This window comes from Saimiri boliviensis, chromosome 14, assembly GCF_048565385.1.
Source record: "Saimiri boliviensis isolate mSaiBol1 chromosome 14, mSaiBol1.pri, whole genome shotgun sequence".
Classification (NCBI taxonomy): domain Eukaryota; kingdom Metazoa; phylum Chordata; class Mammalia; order Primates; family Cebidae; genus Saimiri; species Saimiri boliviensis.
The window spans coordinates 19,821,785-19,843,298 of NC_133462.1; the positions used below are offsets into that span (position 1 = coordinate 19,821,785).

Below are 21,514 nucleotides of genomic sequence, written 5' to 3' on the forward strand. Positions count from 1 at the left end.
TTCTTTAGTGACAGATGAGCTCAAGTTTGCTGGAGCGTCTGGAGTAGCGACGCCCTCTTCGAAGCCTCGTGAGCGCAATGTCAGAACGGGCCAGGGTCCCACTCAGAGGTAGGAGAACGCCATTTTGTCCGTGGCCGATCTGGCTCTGGACTACAATTCCTAGACCCCACAGCGGCCTGACGTTACGTCTTTCTTGACGTCGTGGCGAGCTCATTAACTCCGCAAGGACCCGGACGCGACCAGGGGAGGCAGAAGGTGAGGGGTCTGGGAGTCCTGGGCGGGGCCGGGGCGTGTCCGGAGCTTCGGATCTGTTCGCGCAGGCGGGAGCCGGCTTGCGGATGCGCGGTTCTTGATGTGTCTTTGTGGCTGTATGGTCGGGTGTGGGTGTCTGCGATTGTGCGGGTGTAACCGCCTGTCTCCAGGGTGTCTATCTGGTGGTTTTTGTGTTATCACATGTGATAGTGAGTATCGGGGTGCAGGGTTGTTGTGACCAGGGGTGATACTGCGTGTGTCCCGGTTGTGTTTGTGGCCTGTTCGCCCTGTTCCTGGGGTGTGAGTACAGTTTTGACTGTGTGACCAGTGCGGGTGCCTGCGGTTGTGATTCCTGTCTCCAAGGTGGGTGAGTGGTTTTGGTTGTGTGGCACTGTGGCCGTGTGCAATTGCCTGTGACTGTGACTCTGTGGTAACGTCACGTGTGTATTCCTGTGTCCCTTGGTTGGGGGGGTGCGTGGTGCTGTGTATGTGGGAGTGGGGTGCCACTGCTTGTGTGGGTTGCTTGTGTGAGTGTGACTGTGTGTGTCCACAGTGAATGTTCAGTTGTGACTGGGTACCATAAAGTACCAGTGATGGCGTGTGTCCCGAGTGGGTGTGTGATTGTGACTATATGAGGCATTTGTCGGTATTGGTGTAGGGGGCTTATGACTATTTGGGAGTGACTGTGTATCACAGTGGAGAGTAGATGGTGAGATTGTGTCTTAGTGGGTGTGTGATTGTGACTGGAAAGGTATGGAGGTGTCTGTGATTGTGTCCTGTTTCTCAAGAGTGGATGTAGGGTCAGGCGTGGAAGCTTACACCAGCACTTTGGGAGGCCGAGGTGGGAGGATCACTTGAGCTCAGGAGTTTGAGACCAGCCTGGCCCATACAAAAAAAAATTAAAAATTATCTGAGTGTGGTGGCCTGTGACTGTGGTCCCAGCTACTGGGAAGCTGAGGCGGGAGGATCTCTTGAGCCTGAGAGGGTCAAGGGTGCGGTGAGCTGTGTTTGGGCCACTGCACTCCAGCCTGGGCGACAGAGTGAGACCCTGTCTCAAAAAAATAAGAGTGGATGTGTCATTATGTTTGTGTACCAGTGACTCGAGCGCTTAACCCCTGCAGGACCTTTGAAGTCAGGACAGATTTTGGCTCCGGACAATAGTGACCTCAGCCTTCTCGAGAGACACTGGATTTAGGCAGATGCCCGGTCTTCTCTGACCACACTCCCCTGTGTGGTAGGGAAGGGGGATAATGGTTCAAAAAGGGCCTGACTGTTCATTATTTCTTTCTCTTAGCCCTGCTCCAAGAAAGTTGTCAAGTTCAAGTACATCAGGTTTTATTCTTCTTTCCCTGAAATCCTCCTTGTTTTTCAGGACACACTTTTCTCTCCTTCTTCATCAGAACCACCCTCACCATCACCCACACCCCCACCAAAGCAATCTGGTCTCCCCTATTTGCCACAGGAATAATTTACTGGATGCCTTGGAGATGGACTGAAAGGCCTGTATCCTCCCTGCATATCTAATGTTCTTTTAAATTTTTTTCTTTACTTTTCATTTTGAATAAATTTAAGACTTTAAAATGTTACAAAAATATAATTCCCATACACTTTTTTTTTTTTTTTTTTTTTTGAGACAGAGTCTCACTCTTGCCCAGGCTGGAGTGCAGTGGTGCCATCTTGGCTCACTGCAACCTATGACTCCCGGGTTCAAGCGATTCTCTTGCCTCAGCCTCCTGAGTAGCTGGGATTACATGCATGCACCACCACACCCAGCTAATTTTTGTATTTTTAGTAGAGACGGGGTTTCACCAAGTTGGCCAGGCTGGTCTTGAACACCTGACCTCAGGTGGTCTGCCCGCCGCAGCCTCCCAAAGTACTGGGATTTTAGGCATGAGCCACTGCACCCGGCCCCCATTCCTTCTACTCAATTCCCACTTATTAAGTAACCAGTCTTGTTATTTGTTTGGTTTTATGATTAAATAAATGTAACATAAAATTTACCATTTTAGGGTGCAGTGGCTCACTCCTGTAATCCCAGCAGTTTGGGTAGAGGTGGGAGAATTGTTTGAGCCCAGGAGTTTGAGACAGCCTGGGCAACATGACAAAACCCCATCTCTACAAAAAATTAAAAACTAGCCAGACGTTTTGGTGCATGCCTGTAGTCCCAGCTATTTGGGAGGCTGAGGTAGCAGGATCTCTTGAGTCTGGGAGGTCAAAGTTGCAGTGAGCTGTGATCATGCTACTGCACTCCAGCCTAAGTTACAGAATGAGACCCTGTCTCAAAAAAATAAATAAAAATAAAAACACTGGGAAAGGGTTTTTGGTTAGAGTTTTTACTCAGAGTGGTTGCTTTTTCAGGAAGAGATTACTAAGATTAAGATGTAGATTCCTATACCTGTCTAGTTCCCATAACTTGGCCAGCTTCTCCCAGGCCCTTGGGATGTGGGATCCCGGGCCCTAAAGAACATCTGTGAATGCAGACAGGGAACATTTAGAGAGAGAGCTTCAAGTTTTATTAGGTGTTGTATAGATAGCTCAACTTTCCAGAAAGATTTCTACAAAGTTTTGATGTTAGAGATCTAAAACAGCACGGTTTAGCTGGATCAAAATCAACTTTCAGGCTGGGCACAGTGGCTCACACCTGCAATCTCAGCACTCTAGGAGGCTGAGGTGGGAGGATCACTTAAGGCCAGGAGTTCAAGACCAGCCTGAGCAACATATCGAGACCCTGTTGTTACAAAAAAATTTTAAATTAGCCAGGTGGGCTGGGTGTGGTGGCTCATGCCTGTAATCTCAGCACTTTGGGAAGCCAAGGCAGGCAGATCATGAGTTGAGGCAATGGAGACCATTCTGGCCAACTAAAAATACAAAAAAAAAATTAGCAGTTATGGTGGTATGCATCTGTAGTCCCAGCTACTCAGGAGGCTGAGGCAGGAGAATTGCTTCAACCCGGGAGGCAGAGGTTGCAGTGAGCAAAGATCGTGCCAATGCACTCCAGCCTGATAACAGAGTGAGACTGTCTCAAAAAAAACAAAAACAAAAACAAACAAACAAACAAAACTAGCCAGCTGTAGTGGTATACATGTGGTCTCAGCTACTTGGGAGGCTGAAGCAGGAGAATCACCTTAGCCCAGGAGGTTGAGGCTCTGATCACGCCACTGCCCTCCAGCTTGGGTAAGTGTGAAATCCTGTCAAAAAAAAAAAAAAAATCCTGTAACTCATAATCCGAATTTTGTTTCACAATGGGGGTATGCAAACAATCCCTTTGAGACATATAGAACTGGAATTGGATAGCTCTGCTGTTATTTCTGAAGCTTCCTCTTTTTTTAAATTGCTCTTTCTCATATTGACCAAGTGTCTGAGTCTGAATTTTTATGTAGTCAAAGTATAGCCTAATTGGGGTACTGGTTAGGACAGGCTAAGTTATGCTGTGGTGGCAAACAACCCCTGAAAGTGAGTGGCTTACATAATAACATTGTATTTCTACTCATGTACCTGTCTACTGTGGATCAGCAGAAACAGGGTTCCATATCAAAGAAGGCCCCACTACCCTCTGCCTGTGCCATCTTAACACAGATGGTCACCACATCCATGAAGAGGAAGATTGGAGAATTGTGCAGTCTTTCTGGTGTCAGCTGAGTGGCAGTCATCACCTCAGCTGAGATTCATTGGCTAAAAGCAGTGCTTGGCCCTCCCTAAGTGCAAGGAACTGGAAAATGTCATTTTCTATGTGCCCAAAACTGGATAATGGTGAAACATTAGTAATGTCTACCACACTGGCTAAGACCCATTTCATTTTCCTGTGTTTAGGAAGTCACATCTGTAAATTAGATGTGATTTGTTTTTGGAGCAAGGAGGACATCCCTGGACTGTGGAAAGAGGGTTGACAAGGAGCCTGTGCACAAGCCAGCAAGGGGACTGAGGAAGCCTTTCAGATGAAAGGTCACCTCTGCTTAAGGCCAGGACACGCCCCTTAAAGGCTTAGCACAGAGAAAATCAAGCTCCCCTTCAATATGCAGGTTCCCAAAGGTACCTCACTGCCACTCATGAATCACTCCATTCATAGCTCCTTTTATTATCCACTCCCCCATCGAGGAGAATTAATTATATACTCATTATTATAGAATATATGCTTGCTGGGTACAGTGTGGCTCATGCTTGTAATCCCAACACTTTGGGTGGCCGAGGTGGGCGGATCACTTGAGGCCAGGAGTTCGAGACCAGCCCAGCCAAAATGCTGAAACCCCTTCTCTACTAAAACTACAAAAATTAGTCAGGCATGGTGGTATGCACCTGTAATCCCAGCTACTCCAGAGGCAGAGGCAGGAGAATTGCTTGAACCTGGGAGGTGGAGGTTGCAGTGAGCCGAGATCACGCCACTGCACTCCAGCAAAATGAGACCCAGTTTCAAACATACACACCTGCACCCACATATGTGTGCACTTTAGGGAAAAACTTGAATATACAGAAAAAAAAGAAAGATCCCCATAATCATATCATGTAGAGACAAATATACAAATTTAATTGAAAATCCTTTTAGTCCATCTTCTATGCTGCATACAGACAAGCATACATGTGTAAATATATTTTTCTTGTAAGTGTAGGATTATACTACACTTGCTATTTTGTAACTTGTAACCTACGTTTTTCACCTAATGTTATTTGTTTTGTTTTTTTTTTGAGACGGAGTTTTGCTCTTGTTACCCAGGCTGGAGTGCAATGGTGCGATCTCGGCTGACCGCAACCTCCGCCTCCTGGGTTCAGGCAATTCTCCTGCCTCAGCCTCCTGAGTAGCTGGGATTACAGGCATGCGCCACCATGCCCAGCTAATTTTTTTGTATTTTTTTTAGTAGAGACAGGGTTTCACCATGTTGACCAGGCTGGTCTCAATCTCTTGACCTCATGATCCACCCGCCTCGGCCTCCCAAAGTGCTGGGATTACAGGCTTGAACCACCGCGCCCAGCCCTAATGTTATTTGTTTTACATCGTTATTTCAACAAAGATGTGTAGGCCGGGTGCGGTGGCTCACACCTGTAATCGCAGCACTTTGGGAGGCCAAGGCGGGCAAATCATAAGGTTAGTAGTTCGAGACCAGCCTGGGCAACATGGTGAAACTCTGTCTCTAATAAAAATACAAAAATTAGCCAGATGTGGCGGTACATGCCTGTAATCCTAACTAACTAGTGACGCTGAGGCAGGAGAATTGCTTGAACCCAGGAGGCAGAGGTTGCAGTGAGCTGAGATCATACCATTACACTCCAGCCTGGGTGACAGAGTGAGACTCTGTCTCAAAAAAACCCAAAAAACAAAAACAGCCGGGCGCAGTGGCTCACGCCTGTAATCCCAGCACTTTGGGAGGCCAAGGCAGGTGGATCATGAGGGCAAGAGATTGAGACCATCCTGGTCAACGTGGTGAAACCCCGTCTCTACTAAAAATACAAAAAATTAGCTGGGCGTGGTGGCGCATGCCTGTAATCCCAGCTACTCAGGAGGCTGAGGCAGGAGAATTGCCTGAACCCAGGAGGCGGAGGTTGCAGTGAGCCGAGATCGCACCATTGCACTCCAGCCTGGGTAACAAGAGCGAAACTCCGTCTCAAAAAAAAAACAAAAACCTCTCACTTTCTCACTTATTCCCTTGAGATGTGGACCATTCACAGGACTCCAGACTCAGCAACTGCTAGCCTTACAGTCAGTGGGGAAGTGATGTTCTGCAGGAAAACAGTAGATGGTCAGAAGGTAGTGAGTTATCTCCATTGATTGTTCACAGTGAGTTATGGATTGAATTCCTTGTTCTATTTTTCCCCCTGTTTTTACTACTGTACTTGTCTAGTCTTAAAAAAATAAAGAAAGCAGTAGGGAGGGCTCAGATGAGAAATAAGGAGTGCTGGCCCAAGAGACTTCTAGAGCTCCCTTTGAAGGCAGCACTCTGGATATGCAGGTATGTGAGCAAGATGCCTGTATTACTGGAGCTTTCTTGCTTCTGCCTGGTGAGTCTAGCTGGGGCTAGAGGCATTGACAGAGCCTACGGTATGCATGGTGTAGCCCCATTTTGGACTTGGAAGGAAGAAGCAGAGCCAGTGACATGCCCAGGAGGTTTGCCTACTGAGCCCAGAGAAGCTAGAAGACTTCATTTAGGGATGTCTTACTCAAGGTTCGGCCTGCATAGATGGTTTATGTCCCTAGCCTGATGGTACTGTCCTCATCCTTAGGGGTCAAGTGGGTAAGTCTCAGTGGTAAGATCCTCGTTGGTTAGCATCAACAAAATGGGGGACCGTGTCAGCCGTAATCCTTTCCTCGGTGGTGCCTGGGTTCTCTGTCACTGCTGGAGCACATCTGCCTTGAAACCATCTTGCTGCAGGCTGGGCAGGGTGGCTCACACTTGTAATCCCAGCACTTTGGGAGGCTGAGGCGGGCGGATCGCCTGAGGTCAGGAGTTTGAGACCAGCCTAACCAACATGGAGAAATCCCATCTCTATTAAAAATACAAAATTAGCCGGGCATAGTGGTGCATGCCTGTAATTCCAGCTACTCAGGAGGCTGAGGCAGGAGAATTGCTTGAACCCGAGAGGCAGAGGTTGTGGTGAGCTGAGATTGTGCCATTACACTCCAGCCTGGGCAACAAGAGCAAAATGCCGTCTCAAAAAAAAAAAAAAGAAAAAAGAAAAGAAACCATCTTGCCACTTTTGAGTTCCTTACTGGGTTTTGTTAACTCTGAGCTTTGTATTTCTGTTTTGATTTTTTTTTTTTTTTTTTTTTTTTATTAAACCGAATATCACTCTGTCACCCAGGCTGGAGTGCAGTGGCGCGATCTCAGCTAACTGCAACCTCCACCTTTCAGGTTCAAGCAATTCTCGTGCCTCAGACTCCCAAAGTGCTGGGATTATAGGCATGAGCCACCACACCCAGCCAACTCTCTACTTTTTTTTCTTTTTGAGATGGAGTCTCGCCCTGTCACCCAAGCTGGAGTGCATTGCTGCAATCTCGGTTCACTGCAACCTCCGCTTCCTGGGTTCAAATGATTCTTCCACATCAGCCTCCCAAGTAGGTGGGATTACAAGTGCCCACCACCATGCCCAGCTAATTTTTGTATTTTTATTAGAGACAGGGTTTCACCATATTAGCCAGGCTGGTCTCGAACTCATGAACTCATGATCCGCCTGCCTCAGCCTCCTAAAGTACTGAGATTACAGGCGTGAGTCACTGCACCCAGCCAACTTTGTAGTTCTTTTTTTTTTGAGGCAGAGTTTCGCTCTTGTTACCCAGGCTGGAGTGCAATGGCGCAATCTCGGCTCACCGCAACCTCCGCCTCCTGGGTTCAGGCAATTCTCCTGCCTCAGCCTCCGGAGTAGCTGGGATTACAGGCACGCGCCACCATGCCCAGCTAATTTTTTGCAACTTTAGTAGAGACGGGATTTCACCATGTTGACCAGGATGGTCTCGATCTCTTGACCTCGTGATCCACCCGCCTCGGCCTCCCAAAGTGCTGGGATTACAGGCTTGAGCCACCGCGCCCGGCCAACTTTGTAGTTCTTAATGTTAGTTCTTGTGTGGAAGGACATGGAGAGGGCGGGAGAAGCAGTTTTGAGACATTGGAAGTACAGTTCTTTTAAGCTCCTCTATTTTGGAGTGCTGAGGCAAGCTCGGTTTATCAGAGGTTACTCCATCTCCCCATTCTGCTTTTACAGGACTCTGTACTTGTCCAAGAGAAGAATCCAGAGAAATCAGAGCAGGTCAAATAGTTCTAAAAGCCATGGCTCAGGTATGTTGAAATTTCTTCTATCCTTAGAATAATCTGCCTTCCCCCCAGATTATATAAACATTTGTGCTCTTTTTCCTGAAACTTCCCTGTATGCTTCTCACAGTTCATCCATTCCACGAGATGAGTGATGGTGCCCACATCGCTTGGTGGCCCTCTCCTCTCCAGCATTGTCCACGTGTCTGTAGTACTCCTAGCAGAGCATAGGCTGGGCGTGGTGGCTCACACCTGTAATCCTAGCACTTTGGGATGCTGAGGCGGGCGGATCGCTTGAGGCCTGGAGTTCGAGATCAGCCTGGCCGACATGGTGAAACCCCATCTCTACTAAAAATATAAAAAATTAGCCGGGCATGGTGGTGCATGCCTATAGTCCCAGCTACTCGGGAGGCTGAGACAAGAGAATCGCTTGAACCCAAGAGACGGAGGTTGTAGTTATCCAAGATTGCCCCACTGCACTCTACTCTGGGCGGCAGAATGAGACTCTGTCTCAAATAAGTGAGTAAATAAATAAATGCTCTTAGCAGAGCTCCAGTACAGTAGAAATACCTTCTCTTGAGAGAAATATGAGAGTCTCCCTTATCATAACTGTGATTGAATGGGGCCAAAGATGAAATAAAATAGTTTCATCTTTTCCATTGTCTTGGGTGGTTTCTTTCTTCTGTGTTTTTGTTTCATTTTGTTTTTTCAGAAAGAGTCTCACTCTGTCACCCAGACTAGAACACAGTGTCGCAATTATGGCTCAGTGCAGCCGCAACCTCCCGGGTTGAAGCAATCCTCCTGCCTCAGCCTCCCAAGTAGCTAGGAACACAGCCACATGCCACCACTCCCAGCTAATGTCTTGCTACCTCCTGGGCTCAAGGAATCCTCCAACCTCAGCCTCCTAGTACTGGAATTACAGGCATGAGCCACCGCATTTGGCCTCTTTATTCTATTTTTAAATGTCACTCCCTCTTTAAAAAAAAAATCACAAAACATTTAATACTGTCAAAATACCTATCTATACATAGATAGATTAGATAGATAGATAGATTAGAGAGAGATTAGATAGATAGATAGCTATAATGGGCTGAACACAGTGGTGGCAAGTGTCTATAATCCCAGATACTTGAGAGGCTGAGGTAGCAGAATTGCTTGAACCCGGGAGGCCGAGGTTGTAATGAGCAGATATGATGCCACTGCACTCCAGCCTGGGCGACAGAGCAAGACTCTATCTCAAAAAATATATATGTGTAGATAGATAGATAGATGTATAAACATATCTATAACATATATTTGCCATAAAGAATAATGAAATGAATACTATCTTAATCCATTTTTGTGTTGATATAAAGGAATACCTGAGGCTAGGTAATTTATTTAAAAAAAAAAAAAAAAAGGTTAAGCCGGGCGCGGTGGCTCAAGCCTGTCATCCCAGCACTTTGGGAGGCCGAGGCGGGTGGATTACGAGGTCAAGAGATCGAGGTTTCTCCATGGTCAACATAGTGAAACCCCATCTCTACTATATACAAAAAATTAGCTGGGCATGGTGGTGCATGCCTGTAATCCCAGCTACTCAGGAGGCTGAGGCAGGAGAATTGCCTGAGCCCAGGAGGCGGAGGTTGCGGTGAGCCGAGATCGCGCCATTGCACTCCAGCCTGGCTAACGAGCGAAACTCCGTCAAAAAAAAAAAAAAAAAAAGGTTGAGGCCTTTGAGGGTGCAGTGCCTCATGCCTGTAGTCCTAGTGCTTTGGTAGGCTGAGGTGGGCAGATCACTTCAGTCCAGGAGTTTGAGACCAGCCTGGCAACATAGCAAAACCTCATCTCTACAAAAAATGTAAATATTAGCCAGGCGTGGTGGCAGTTGCCTATAGTCCCAGCTACTCAGGAGGCTGAGGTTGCAGCGAGCTGAGATTGCGCCACTGCACTCCAGCCTGGGTGACAGAGTAAGACCTTGTCTCAAAAAAAAAAGGGAAAAAGAGAAAGAAAAATAGCTGGTTTATTTGGCTCACAGTTCTGATGGCTCGAAAGTTTGAGATCAGGTGTCTGGTGAAAGCCTGAGGCTGCCTCCACTCATGGTGGAAGACAGAGGTTGCAGTGAGCCAAGATCTCACCACTGCACTCCATCCTGGGCGAAAGAGCAAAACTCCATCTCAAAAAAATAATAATAATAAATAGAAAATATATTGTGTGGGGGGAATATACATAAGGGGAAGCCCATATGTGCATCACATGGCAAAAGGGGAAGCAAGACAGAGAGAAGGAAGGTGCCAGGCTCTTTTCACAACCAGCTCTCATGAGAACTAGCAGAGTGAGAACCTACCTCCCAGGAGGGAATTAATCTATTCATGATGGATCCACTCCCACAACCCAAACGCCTCTCGCTCGGCCTCACCTCCAGCACTGGGTATCAGAGTTCAACATGCGGATTGGAGGGCACAAACATCTAAACCATAGCAAGTTCCAATATATTCATCACCCAGATTAAGGTATCACCCAAGCAACCTGCATCCCCTTTACTGACAATATCCCTTCCCATATCCCATTCTCATTCCCACCGATGGTTATGCTTTCAGTTTTGTGTTTATCCATCCTTTGACTTCTATAATACTTTTGCCATATATGACTGCATACTAAGAAATATTACTGTGGGTTTTTTTGGTTTCTTTCTTTTTTTTTTTTGATGGAGTTTTGCTCTTGTTGCCCAGGCTGGAGTGCAATGGCACAATCTCGACTCACCACAACTTCCACATCCCAGGTTCAAGCGATTCTTCTGCCTCATCCTCCAGAGTAGCTGGGATTACAGGCATGCACCACCATGCCTGGCTAATTTTGTATTTTTAGTAGAGAGAGGGTTTCACCATTTTGTCAGGCTGGTATGAAACTCCCAACCTCAGGTGATCCAGGGTTTTTCTCTTTTTAAATTTGACGTAAAATTATCATATTCTATATTTCTCTGACAATTTTTTTTTTTTGGAGACAGAATCTTGCCCTGTCACCGAAGCTGGAATGCAGTGGTACAATCTCAGTTCACTGCAACCTCCTGGGTTCAAACGATTCTTCTGCCTCAGCCTCCTGAGTAGCAGGGATTACAGGTGCCCACCACCATGCCTAGCTAACTTTTTTGTATTTTTAGTAGAGACAGGGTTTTACCATGTTGGCCAGACTGGTCTTGAACTCCTGACCTCAGGTGATCTGCCCACCTTGGTCTTCCAAAGTGCTGGGATTACAGGTATAAGCCACCACGCCTGGCCTGTGACAAAATTTTTGCACTCCACACAATATATTTTCCTTTTTTTTTGAGACATAGTTTTGCTCCTTTGCCCAGGCTGGAGTACGGGGCGTGATCTTGGCTCACTGCAACCTCTACCTGCCAGTTTCAAGCAATTCTTCTGCCCCAGCCGTCCCAAGTAGCTGGGATTACAGGCAAGCACCCACCACCACGCTCAGCTAATTTTTGTATTTTTAGTGGAGACAGTAATTCACCATGTTGGCCAGACTGGTCTCAAACTCCTGACCTCATCATCTGCCCGCCTCAGCCTCCCAAGTGCTGGGATTACAGGCATGAGCCACAGCGCCTAGCCTCACACAATATGTTTTCAAATCATTAATGTTACATTGTGTGCACTAGATCAGCAGTTCTCAAAGTCTAGTCCAGGACCTTGAGCCCTTTAAAAGGTCTACAAGGTCAAAATCATTATTATTATTGTTATTTAAAGTAAACAGAGATGGAGTCTTGCTATGTTGACCAGGCTGGTCTCAAACTCCTGGCCTCAAGCAATCCTCTCATCTCAGCCTCCCAAAGTGCTGGGATTACTGGCGTGAGCCACCACGTCCAGGCCATTATTATTTTTAATAGAGGCAGTCTTGCTCTATTTCCCAGGCTGGAGTGCCGTAGTACGATCACAGCTTACTGTAGCCTTGAACTCCCAGCCTCAAGTGATCCTCCCACCTCAGCTTCCTGAGTAGCTGGGACTACAGGCGTGCACCACCAGACCCATATAATTTTTAAATTTTCTGTGTGTGTGTGTGTGTGTGTGTGTGTGTGTGTGTGTAAAAACCTCAAATCCTCAATCCTGCAACCTCAAATCCTGTAATCCCAGCAGTTTGGGAGGCAAAGGCAGGCAGATCACCTGAGGTCAGGAGTTCGAGACCAGCCTGGCCAACATGGTGAAACCCCGTCTCTACTAAAAATACAAAAATTAGCCAGGCGTGGTGACACATGTCTGTAATTCCAGCTGCTCAGGAGGCTGAGGCACAAGAAGCGCTTAAATCTGGGAGGCAGAGGTTTCAGTGAGCCAAGATCGCGTCAGTGCCCTCCAGACTGGCTGATAGAATGAGAATCTGTCTCAAAAATAATAATAATAATAGTAATAAATTTATCTGATCTCAAGTAATCTGCCTGACTTGGTCCCCCAAAGTGCTGGTGTGACAGGCCAGCATGTGCCACCACGCCTGGCCAAAATGTACATTTTAAAATAAAGAGTATAATTAGATTTTTTATAACTTGAAAGGATAAATGCTTGAGGGGTTGGATACCCCATTCTCCATGACATGCTTATTTCGCACAGCATGCTTGTATCACAACTTCTCATATACAACATAAATGTATACAACTACTATGTACCAACAAAAATTAAAAATTAAAATTTAGAAACACAGGATATATAAAATCTTTGGGGTTTATTATATGCTTGTTAATATTCATATTTCTTCACTATCCACTTCTCCTTGTTCCTCACATCAGAAAGCTGATGGAGGGTATACCTGCATTACATAAATGTGGCCCACAACCAACACGTATGTTCAACCTCAAAATGGACCATTTTATGGTTATTCATGACTTATACATTTCCTTGCAAGACTAAAGAGTGTTCCATCACTAAAATTCCCAATCACACCCACCTTCCTAAAGGTCTCACAAAACAGATGTTACCGCTATAGAGACCAAGACCATTCACTACAGCTCCTACCATGTCAACGTGGAGAGAGAAGGCTGTGTGGGCTTCTATTGCAAACACCTTGATGATGGGTAAAACATAACACCCTTTTAAATGAATGAATCTATCTATCTATCTATCTTTCTTTCTTTCTCTCTCTCTCTCTTTTTCTTTTTCTTCTTTCTCTCTCTCTCTCTCTCTTTCTTTTCCTTTCTCTTTTTTTTTTTTGAGACAGGGTCTTACTCTGTCACCCAGGCTGGAGTGCAGTGGCGTGATCTCGGCTCACTGCAATCTCTGCATCGAGGCTCGAGATTCCCCTGCCTGAGCCTCTTGAGTAGCTGGGACTACAGGTGGCATGCCATTGCACCTGGCTAAATTTCTTTCGTTTTTTTTTTTTGTAGAGACAGGGTTTCACCATGTTGCACAGCCTGGTCTTGTACTCCCGAGCTCAGGTGACTCACCCACCTTGGCCTCCAAAAGTGTTGGGATTACAGGGATGAGCCACCATACCCAACTTAGCGTTTTTAAATTTAAATTTAAATTTTTGTAGAAATGGGATCTCACTACATTGCCCTGGCTGGTCTTGAACTCCTGGTCTCAAGCGATCCTCCTATCTCAGCCTCCCAAAATATTGGAATTATAGGGTTAGCCACTCTGCCTGGCCAGAACTTTTGTTAATGCTGGTTATATCTATCAACATTTTCCCACCTTAGAAATTAAAAGAAAGAGGCCGGGCGCTATGGCTCACTCCTGTAATCCTAACACTTAGGGAGGATGAGGTGGGCAGATCACCTGAGGTCAGGAGTTCGAGACCAGCTTGGCCAACATGAGGAAACCCATATCTATGAAAAAACACAAAAATTAGCTGGGCGTGGTGGTGGGTGCCTATAATCCCAGCTACCCTAGAGACTAAGGCAGGAGAATGAGTTGAATCCGGGAGTGGAGGTTGCGGTAAGCCAAGATCAAGCCACTGCACTACAGCCTGGAAGACAGAGCAAGACTCTGTCTCAAAAAAAGAAAAAAATGTACAATTAAGTTACTATTGACTATAGTCACCCTGTTGTGCTATCAAATAGTAAGTCTTATTCTTTCTATTTTTTGTACCCATTAACCGTCCCCACCTCCCCCTCAGCCTCCCACTACCCTTCCCAGCCTCTAGTCATCATCCTTCTACACCCTATGACCGTGAGTTGAATTGTTTTGATTTTTAGATCCACAAATAAGTGAGAACATGCAGTTTGTCTCTCTGTGCCTGGCTTAGTTCACGTAGCATAATGACCTCCAGTTCCATTCATGCTGTTGCAGATGACCGGATCTCACTGTTTTTGTAGCTGAATAGCCCTCTATTGTGTATATGTACCACATTTTCTTTATCCATTCATCTGTTGACAGACACTTGGGTTGATTCCAAATGTTGGGTATTGTGAACAGTGCCATGGCAAACATGGAGTGCAGATATCTCTGCGATATATTGATTTCCTTTCTTGTGGGTATATACCCAGCAGTTTGATTGCTGGACCACAGGGTAGCCCCATTTTAGTTTTTTGAGGAACCTCCAAACTGTTCTCCATAGTGGTAATTCTAATTTACATTCCCAACAATCGTGTACCCTCCTCCTCTTCACATCTTAGGCTCCCTTCTCTTCACATCTTAACCATCATTTGTTACTGCCTCTCTTTTGGATGTAAGCCGCGTTAACTTACACATCGTATTTAGGCTAAGTGCATGAAAATAATGGAAGAAGGTACATTATGCAGCCAATAACAGTTCCTGTCTTTCTGCCTGCCTGCCTGGCTACCTTCCTTTCCTCCTTCCATCTCTCTTCTTTCTTTCATTTTTATTTATTTATTTCTGTTGTTTTTGAGATGGGGTCTCACTCTGTCGCCCAGGCTGCAGTGCAGTGGCATGATCTCAGCTCACTGCAACCTCCACCTCCCAGGTTCAAGCAATTCTCCTGCCTCAGCTTCCTGAGTAGCTGGGACTACAGGCAGGCACCATCATGCCCAGGTACATTTTTTGTTTGTTTGTTTGTTTTGAGACAGAGTCTCGCTCTGTCACCAAGGCTGGAGTACAGTGGTGCAATCTCGGCTCACTGCAACCTCCACCTCCTGGGTTCAAGTGATTCTCCTGCCTCAGCCTCCTGAGTAGCTGGGATTACAGGTGTGCACCACCATGCCTGGCTAACTTTTTGTATTTTTAGTAGAGACAAGGTTTTGCCATGTTGGCCAGGCTGGACGTTTGTCTGTTTGTCTGTGTTTTTTTATTTGTTTGTTTGTTTGTTTTTTAGATTTGGAGAATTTATTCTAACAAAAGTATAAAGTATGGAAAATTAGTGTATTTGAATCAGAGTAGAGCAAGTTTCAAACTAGCAGATTTCAGATTTTAGCACCTTTGAAAAGAAATATTCAGAGTTAAGACAAGTGGCAACGCAAGCTGCAGGTGACCTATGGGGATACTCATCTGACTTCGGTGCAGTTCACATCACAGTGTGGTCATTTGGTCTTTTTCTCTACATTTTGAGAGTGCCACAAAACACTTAAAGAGAACGAGAAAAGAGTTCACTGAATTCGTGGCTGCTGGTTAGAGGATGAACTAGAGACAAAAGGAGAAGGGTCATAGGCGGGACTGCAGGTCAAATAGACAGTCCGAAGGCGCTGACGATGCAGTACATGGTCTTATTCTCCCATCGCACGGTGCAGCTCCCGTCAGTGGAGCTGTCCCAGAAGCAGGAACTTGCTGTATGTAATCCCGCTCCATTCTTCTGCATAATTACACAGGTCACAGTGTATTTAAATGGTTTTCCCAGCTTGGTGAGTTGGCTTAAAGTTTGTTCTACTACATTTGTGGTCCATTGGTTCATTTTGCTGTGTTGATAAGCGTTACCACCAATTGCACTTTCTATAGCCTCTTTTACAATGTTGCTCACTTCATCCACAACAAAAGCAGTCTCCTCCGCAGCCTGATAGTCTTCCATCTTTCCTCCCGCGCGTTGCCTCCGCCTCCCTGAGTATGTCTGTTTGTTTTTTGAGACAGAGTCTTGCTCTTGTCGCCCAGGCTGGAGTGCAGTGGCGCTATCTCAGTAGACTACAACCTCTGCATCCTGGGTTCAAGCGATTCTCCTGCCTCAGCCTCTCGAGTAGGTGACATTACAGGATTCTGCCACCACACCTGGCTAATTTTTTGTATATTTAGTAGAGATGGGTTTCACCATGTTGGTCAGGCAGGTCTTGAACTCCTGACCTCAGGTGATCCACCCACCTCGGCTTCCCAAAGTGCCAGAATTTCCACCATACCCAGCTGCCAGGCTGGTCTCAAACTCCTGACCTCAAATGATCCACCTGCCTCAGCCTCTCAAAGTGCTGGGATTATAGGCGTGAGCCACCACACCTAGCCTGGACTCATTTTGAAAGATGTTATTATTTGCCAGGCCCAGATTTGGTGTGTGTTTTGTGTATTTCGCTCTTTCACTTATTTATAGGACCTCACTTACCTCTTTTCTGCTCATTCCCAGGCCTGTATGGCAGATAGAAGTATCCTGCTGTCTGCAGACAGTTTTTTTTTTTTTTTTTTTTTTTTTTTGAGACGGAGTTTCGCTCTCGTTACCCAGGCTGGAGTGCAATGGCGCGATCTCGGCTCACCGCAACCTCCGCCTCCTGGGTTCAGGCAATTCTCCAGCCTCAGCCTCCTGAGTAGCTGGGATTACAGGCACGTGCCACCATGCCCAGCTAATTTTTTGTATTTTTTTAGTAGAGACGGGGTTTCACCATGTTGACCAGGATGGTCTCGATCTCTCGACCTCGTGATCCACCCGCCTCGGCCTCCCAAAGTGCTGGGATTACAGGCTTGAGCCACCGCGCCCGGCCCTGCAGACAGTTTTATCTGTAGCCACAGGAATGCTCAAGATCATATAGGCCTCTAGTCACATAACTCTGCTTATTATACTTCCTTCATGGCACAGGCCTGCAGCTCTAGCTTCCTCCATGTTTCATTACCTCCTTCCTCCAGTGCCCTTCTTCATCTCCTCGTTAATGTCCTTGGCCAGGTGCAGTGGCTCAGGCTGTCATCTCAGCGTTTTGGGAGGCTGAGGCAGGAGGATCACTTGAGACTAGGAGTTTGAGACCAGCCTGGGTAACATAGTGAGATTCCATCTCTACAAAAAAATATTAAAAATAAAAATTAGCCAGGTATGGTGGCATACCCCTGTAGCCCCAGCTGCTCGGGAGGCTGAGGTAGGAGGATTGCTTGAGCCCAGGAGGTCGAGGCTGCAGTGAGCCATGAACGTACCACTGCACACCAGCCTGGGTGACCGAGCAAAATCCCATCTCAAAAACAAAACAAAAAACAAAAAACTGAGGCTGGGTGCAGTGGCTCACACCTATAATCCCGACACTTTGGGAGGCCGAGTCGGACAGATCACGTGAGGCCAGGAGTTTGAGACCAGCCTGGCCAACATGGAGGAACCCTGTCTCAACTAAAAGTACAGAAAACATTAGCTGGGTGTGGTGGTGGGTATCTGTAACTCCAGTTACTTGGGAGGCTGAGCCAGGAGAATTGTTTGAACCTGGGAGGCAGAGGTTGCAGTGAGCCAAGATTGCACCACTGAACTCCAGCTTGGGCAACAGAGTGAGACTCTGTTTCAAAAAAAAAAAAAAAAAAAAATGAGAACATTGGGCAATTAGAGCTTAATCTGTTGATTGGGAAATTATTGATACTTTTATTAAGTATGATAAATTATTAAATTTTTCTAAGAAAAGTGGATAATCTGCTGGGTACTAAAGTATCTGCAGTTGAAGTATTATGATGTTTGGCATGTGAGATTTGCTTCACAGTACATGGGGAGTAAAAGATAGAAGGGAACAGATAAAACAGTGTGCATCTTGTTTTGTTTTGTTTTTTGAGATGGAGTTTCACTCTTGTTGCCCAGGTTGGAGTGCAATGGTGCGATCTCGGCTCATGGCAACCTCCGCCTCCCAGGTTCAAGCAATTCTCCTGTCAGCCTCCCGAATAGCTGGGATTATAGGCATGTGCCACCATGCCCAGCTAATTTTTTATTTTTAGTAGAGATGGGGTTTCTCCATGTTGGTCAGGTTGGTCTCGAACTCCTGACCTTGTGATTCGCCTGCCTCAGCCTCCCAGAGTGCTGGGATTACAGGCGTGAGCAACCATGTTCAGCCAGCATCTTGTTAACTATTGAAACAGACTGATCCGTATGGGAGGGTCATTGCTGTATACTATTCTCTGTACTTCCGTGCATTTTGAAAATTTTCGTAATAAAAAGTGAAAAAGTTTAATATACACTAATGCATGGGTTTATTGTTTCAGGGATTGGTGACATTCAGGGACGTGGCCGTAGAGTTCTCACTGGAAGAATGGAAGTGCCTGGAACCTGCTCAGAGGGACCTGTACAGGGAGGTGACTCTGGAGAACTTTGGTCACTTGGTATCGCTAGGTAAGGAGATTGTATCACATGGGCCAGATGGGAAGCAAGGCACCTGGGACTACAACCATGCCTAAAGGGGTGAGGAGAGGAAACTGTCACAGAGACGCTACAAACCATAGTGAAGAGCCCAGGCAGCAATAACTGTAGCTACTTCCAGAGCTCTGGATCAAAGGAGGGAGGTAGAGGGGTGAGAAGTGCCCAGTGCCCTCTCTCCTCCTGTTCACTGATCTCCAGTTGGTGCTTCCTGTCTGCCAAAGCCAGTGAGAAGCCAGAAGGCATAGGTAATGCAGTCCTTAAAGTGAGCTGTCCTGATACCAGAGCAAGGCACGGAACAAGGCCAGGAGCATCAAGGAACAGATTGGAAGGGAAGGAGGGGCTCATGGAGAGTGATCACAAATATCTGCTCTAAATAATTCAGGACTAGCCTTCTAGAATTTCTGGTTTCTTCACCGCAAATTTCTAGGATAACTTCAGTTTCTGACTGAATTTCTGGTGACTGAAAAGTTGCTTTGTGCTTTTCGGAACTGGAAGGAAGTCATTTCATTGGGCACCTCTGTCTTCCCATCCTTTGGACAACCTTCCCGTTCCTTGTGATGGCATTTTTCCATGGTAACCAGGAAACTGGGTTTGGATTTTGGAGCAGTCTGATCACACCCTATTTCTTTTCCTGTAAACAGGACTCTCCATTCCTAAGCCTGATGTCATCTCCTTACTGGAGCAAGGGAAAGAGCCCTGGATGATTGCAAATGATGTGACAGGACCATGGTGCCCAGGTGAGCGAGGGCTGATTTCACGGTAGGAGGTCCCTGGGTGAGTCGACTGACAGCAGTAACTTGAGTTACTGTGGAAACGTCCCTCAAAGCCCTACTGTGGAAGAAAGGGTGAGCAAAGACCTTACTAGTGTCAGCTCCCAAGGGACCCTTGCCCTACTCTCATTAATTCCTGTTTTCTCTTATCTCACATTTTCCTTCCTTTTTAAAAAGAGAACCCATTCCTTCCCCAGTGGCCATCTTTTTAACTATACTTTGCCTTTTTTTTTTTTTTTAAGAGACAGGATCTCATTTTGTCACCCACACTGGAGTGCAGTGGTATGATCATAGCTCACTACAGCCTCCATCTCCTGGGCTTAAAAAGTAGGATTATAGGCCGGGCGCGGTGGCTCAAGCCTGTAATCCCAGCACTTTGGGAGGCCGAGGCGGGTGGATCACGAGGTCGAGAGATCGAGACCATCCTGGTCAACATGGTGAAACCCCGTCTCTACTAAAAATACAAAAAATTAGCTGGGCATGGTGGCTCGTGCCTGTAATCCCAGCTACTCAGGAGGCTGAGGCAGGAGAATTGCCTGAACCCAGGAGGCGGAGGTTGCGGTGAGCCGAGATCGCGCCATTTGCACTCCAGCCTGGGTAACAAGAGCGAAACCCCGTCTCAAAAACAAAACAAAACAAAACAATACAAAACAAAACAAAACAAAACAAAACAACAAAAAAAAAACAAAAAACAAAACAAAACAAAACAAAACAAAAAGTAGGATTACAGGTGTGAGCCACGGTACCCAGCCAGATCCTTTTTTCTACAAGTATCTTCATCCCTTAGAAAAACTTATTTTCTTGGCCAGGCGCAGTGGCTCACACCTCCCAGCACTTTGGGAGGCCAAGGTGGGAGGATCACCTGAGGTCAGGAGTTCAAGACCAGCCTGACCAACGTGGTGAAACCCTGTCTCTACTAAAAATACAAAAATATAGCTGGGCATGGTGGTGGGCGCCTGTAGTTCCAGCTGTCGTGGACCGTCCGGGACGGGTAGGCACGTCTGCCCGGGGGTCTCTCGACCTGCAAGAGGGTCCCAATACCTGGAAGAGGGAGTGCGCCTGGAAAAATAATAGAGACAGAGAGAGAAAGCGAGGCATCTGGAGGGCTGATAGGCCGTGCCTATAAAGCAAATTTTATTTTTCAAAGGCCAGGAATAAATACACTTTCTTGGCTCTGGTTTACGTCATAGCAAGAGGAAATGCAAATGTACACCTTACATGGCCTATACAAGAGAGAAATCAGATACACAATGGTTGCAAGAGGAAATGCAAATGTATACCTTACATGGCCTATACAATAGAGAAGTGAGATATGCAATCAGTGGTTGTAAAAAGTAACAGAATTTCCTGTAATCACAAAGCTTGTTTACATCCAAACATTATTCCTCCTGGCTGCAGGTATCTCTGGTTTGATCTTGTTTTAGAACTGAGATGTGAAAAGGTTTTCTGGTTTTGCTCATCAGAATATCTTTTATCCGGATTCTCCTTTGTCTACTCCTAACTCAACTTAACTCAACTTCCCCATTCAGGAATCTCTGAGTCAGGAATCAAAGCCATCCCTTATGGTGGCATTTGCAAACCATTAGGCAGTCAGGTAAGTAAAGAAAAGGTTAAAACTTATTCTTAAAGAGAGAGTCATAAAAAGGTTAAAAGTAGGAACCGGCTGCTGGCAGGGGGTCACTCAGTCTAGCAGCACCGCATAGTTTTAGGCCCAAACGATATTGTGGTTGATATTAGAAACTGATCATTCATCTTTAAGTTCCTATATTTCCGGATAGCTCGACTGCCTCCAGTAGGAAACTGTGTTTGGGATCAAACTCACCGTATAGTGAGACTCACGCGTTTTGGGGGTCTCACACGGGAATGTTCCCCACATCCAGCTACTCGGGAGGCTGAGGCAGGAGAATCGCTGGAATCTGGGAGACGGAGGTTGCAGTGAGCTGAGATCATGCCATTGCACTCCAGCCTGGGTGACAAGAGCGAAACTTTGTCTCAAAAAAAAAACAAAAAAAAACCACACACACAGTAAAACTTATTTTCCTGGCTGGGTGCAGTGGCTCACACCTATAATCTTAGCACTTTGGAAGGCCGAGGTGGGCAAATCACTTGAGGCCAGGAGTTCAAAACCAGCCTGGCCAAGATGGTAAAACCCCATCTCTACTAAAAATACAGAAATTAGCTGGGCCTGGTCACACACACCTGTAATCCCAGCTACTCGAGAGGCTGAGGCAAGAGGACTGCTTGAACCCAGAAGGCAGAAGTTGCAGTGAGCTGAGATTGCACCACGGCACTCTAGCTGGGGCATCAGACTGAGACTATGTCTCAAAAAAAAAAAAAGAAAAG

At 46.3% G+C, this 21,514-nt stretch overlaps 1 protein-coding gene and 1 pseudogene across 3 annotated transcripts in view; one reads left to right on the forward strand and one right to left on the reverse strand.

The window, feature by feature from the left end:
- ZNF565 (zinc finger protein 565) overlaps positions 1-21,514 on the forward strand; it is a 33,485-nt gene that overhangs the window by 110 nt on the left and 11,861 nt on the right. The window contains exons 1-4 of one of the 3 annotated variants that reach the window (XM_039467002.2): positions 152-255; positions 7,939-8,012; positions 18,248-18,374; positions 19,043-19,138. In XM_039467002.2, the coding sequence (XP_039322936.2) occupies positions 8,004-8,012; positions 18,248-18,374; positions 19,043-19,138 (232 nt within the window). In that variant the 5' untranslated portion in view covers positions 152-255; positions 7,939-8,003. Of the gene's footprint in view, positions 1-151; positions 256-5,182; positions 7,295-7,938; positions 8,013-18,247; positions 18,375-19,042; positions 19,139-21,514 lie in introns of those variants that run through there. The other 2 variants (XM_074386509.1, XM_074386508.1) reach the window with 2 other exon arrangements.
- On the reverse strand, positions 15,241-16,486 carry LOC101032129 (dynein light chain Tctex-type 1 pseudogene; annotated as a pseudogene).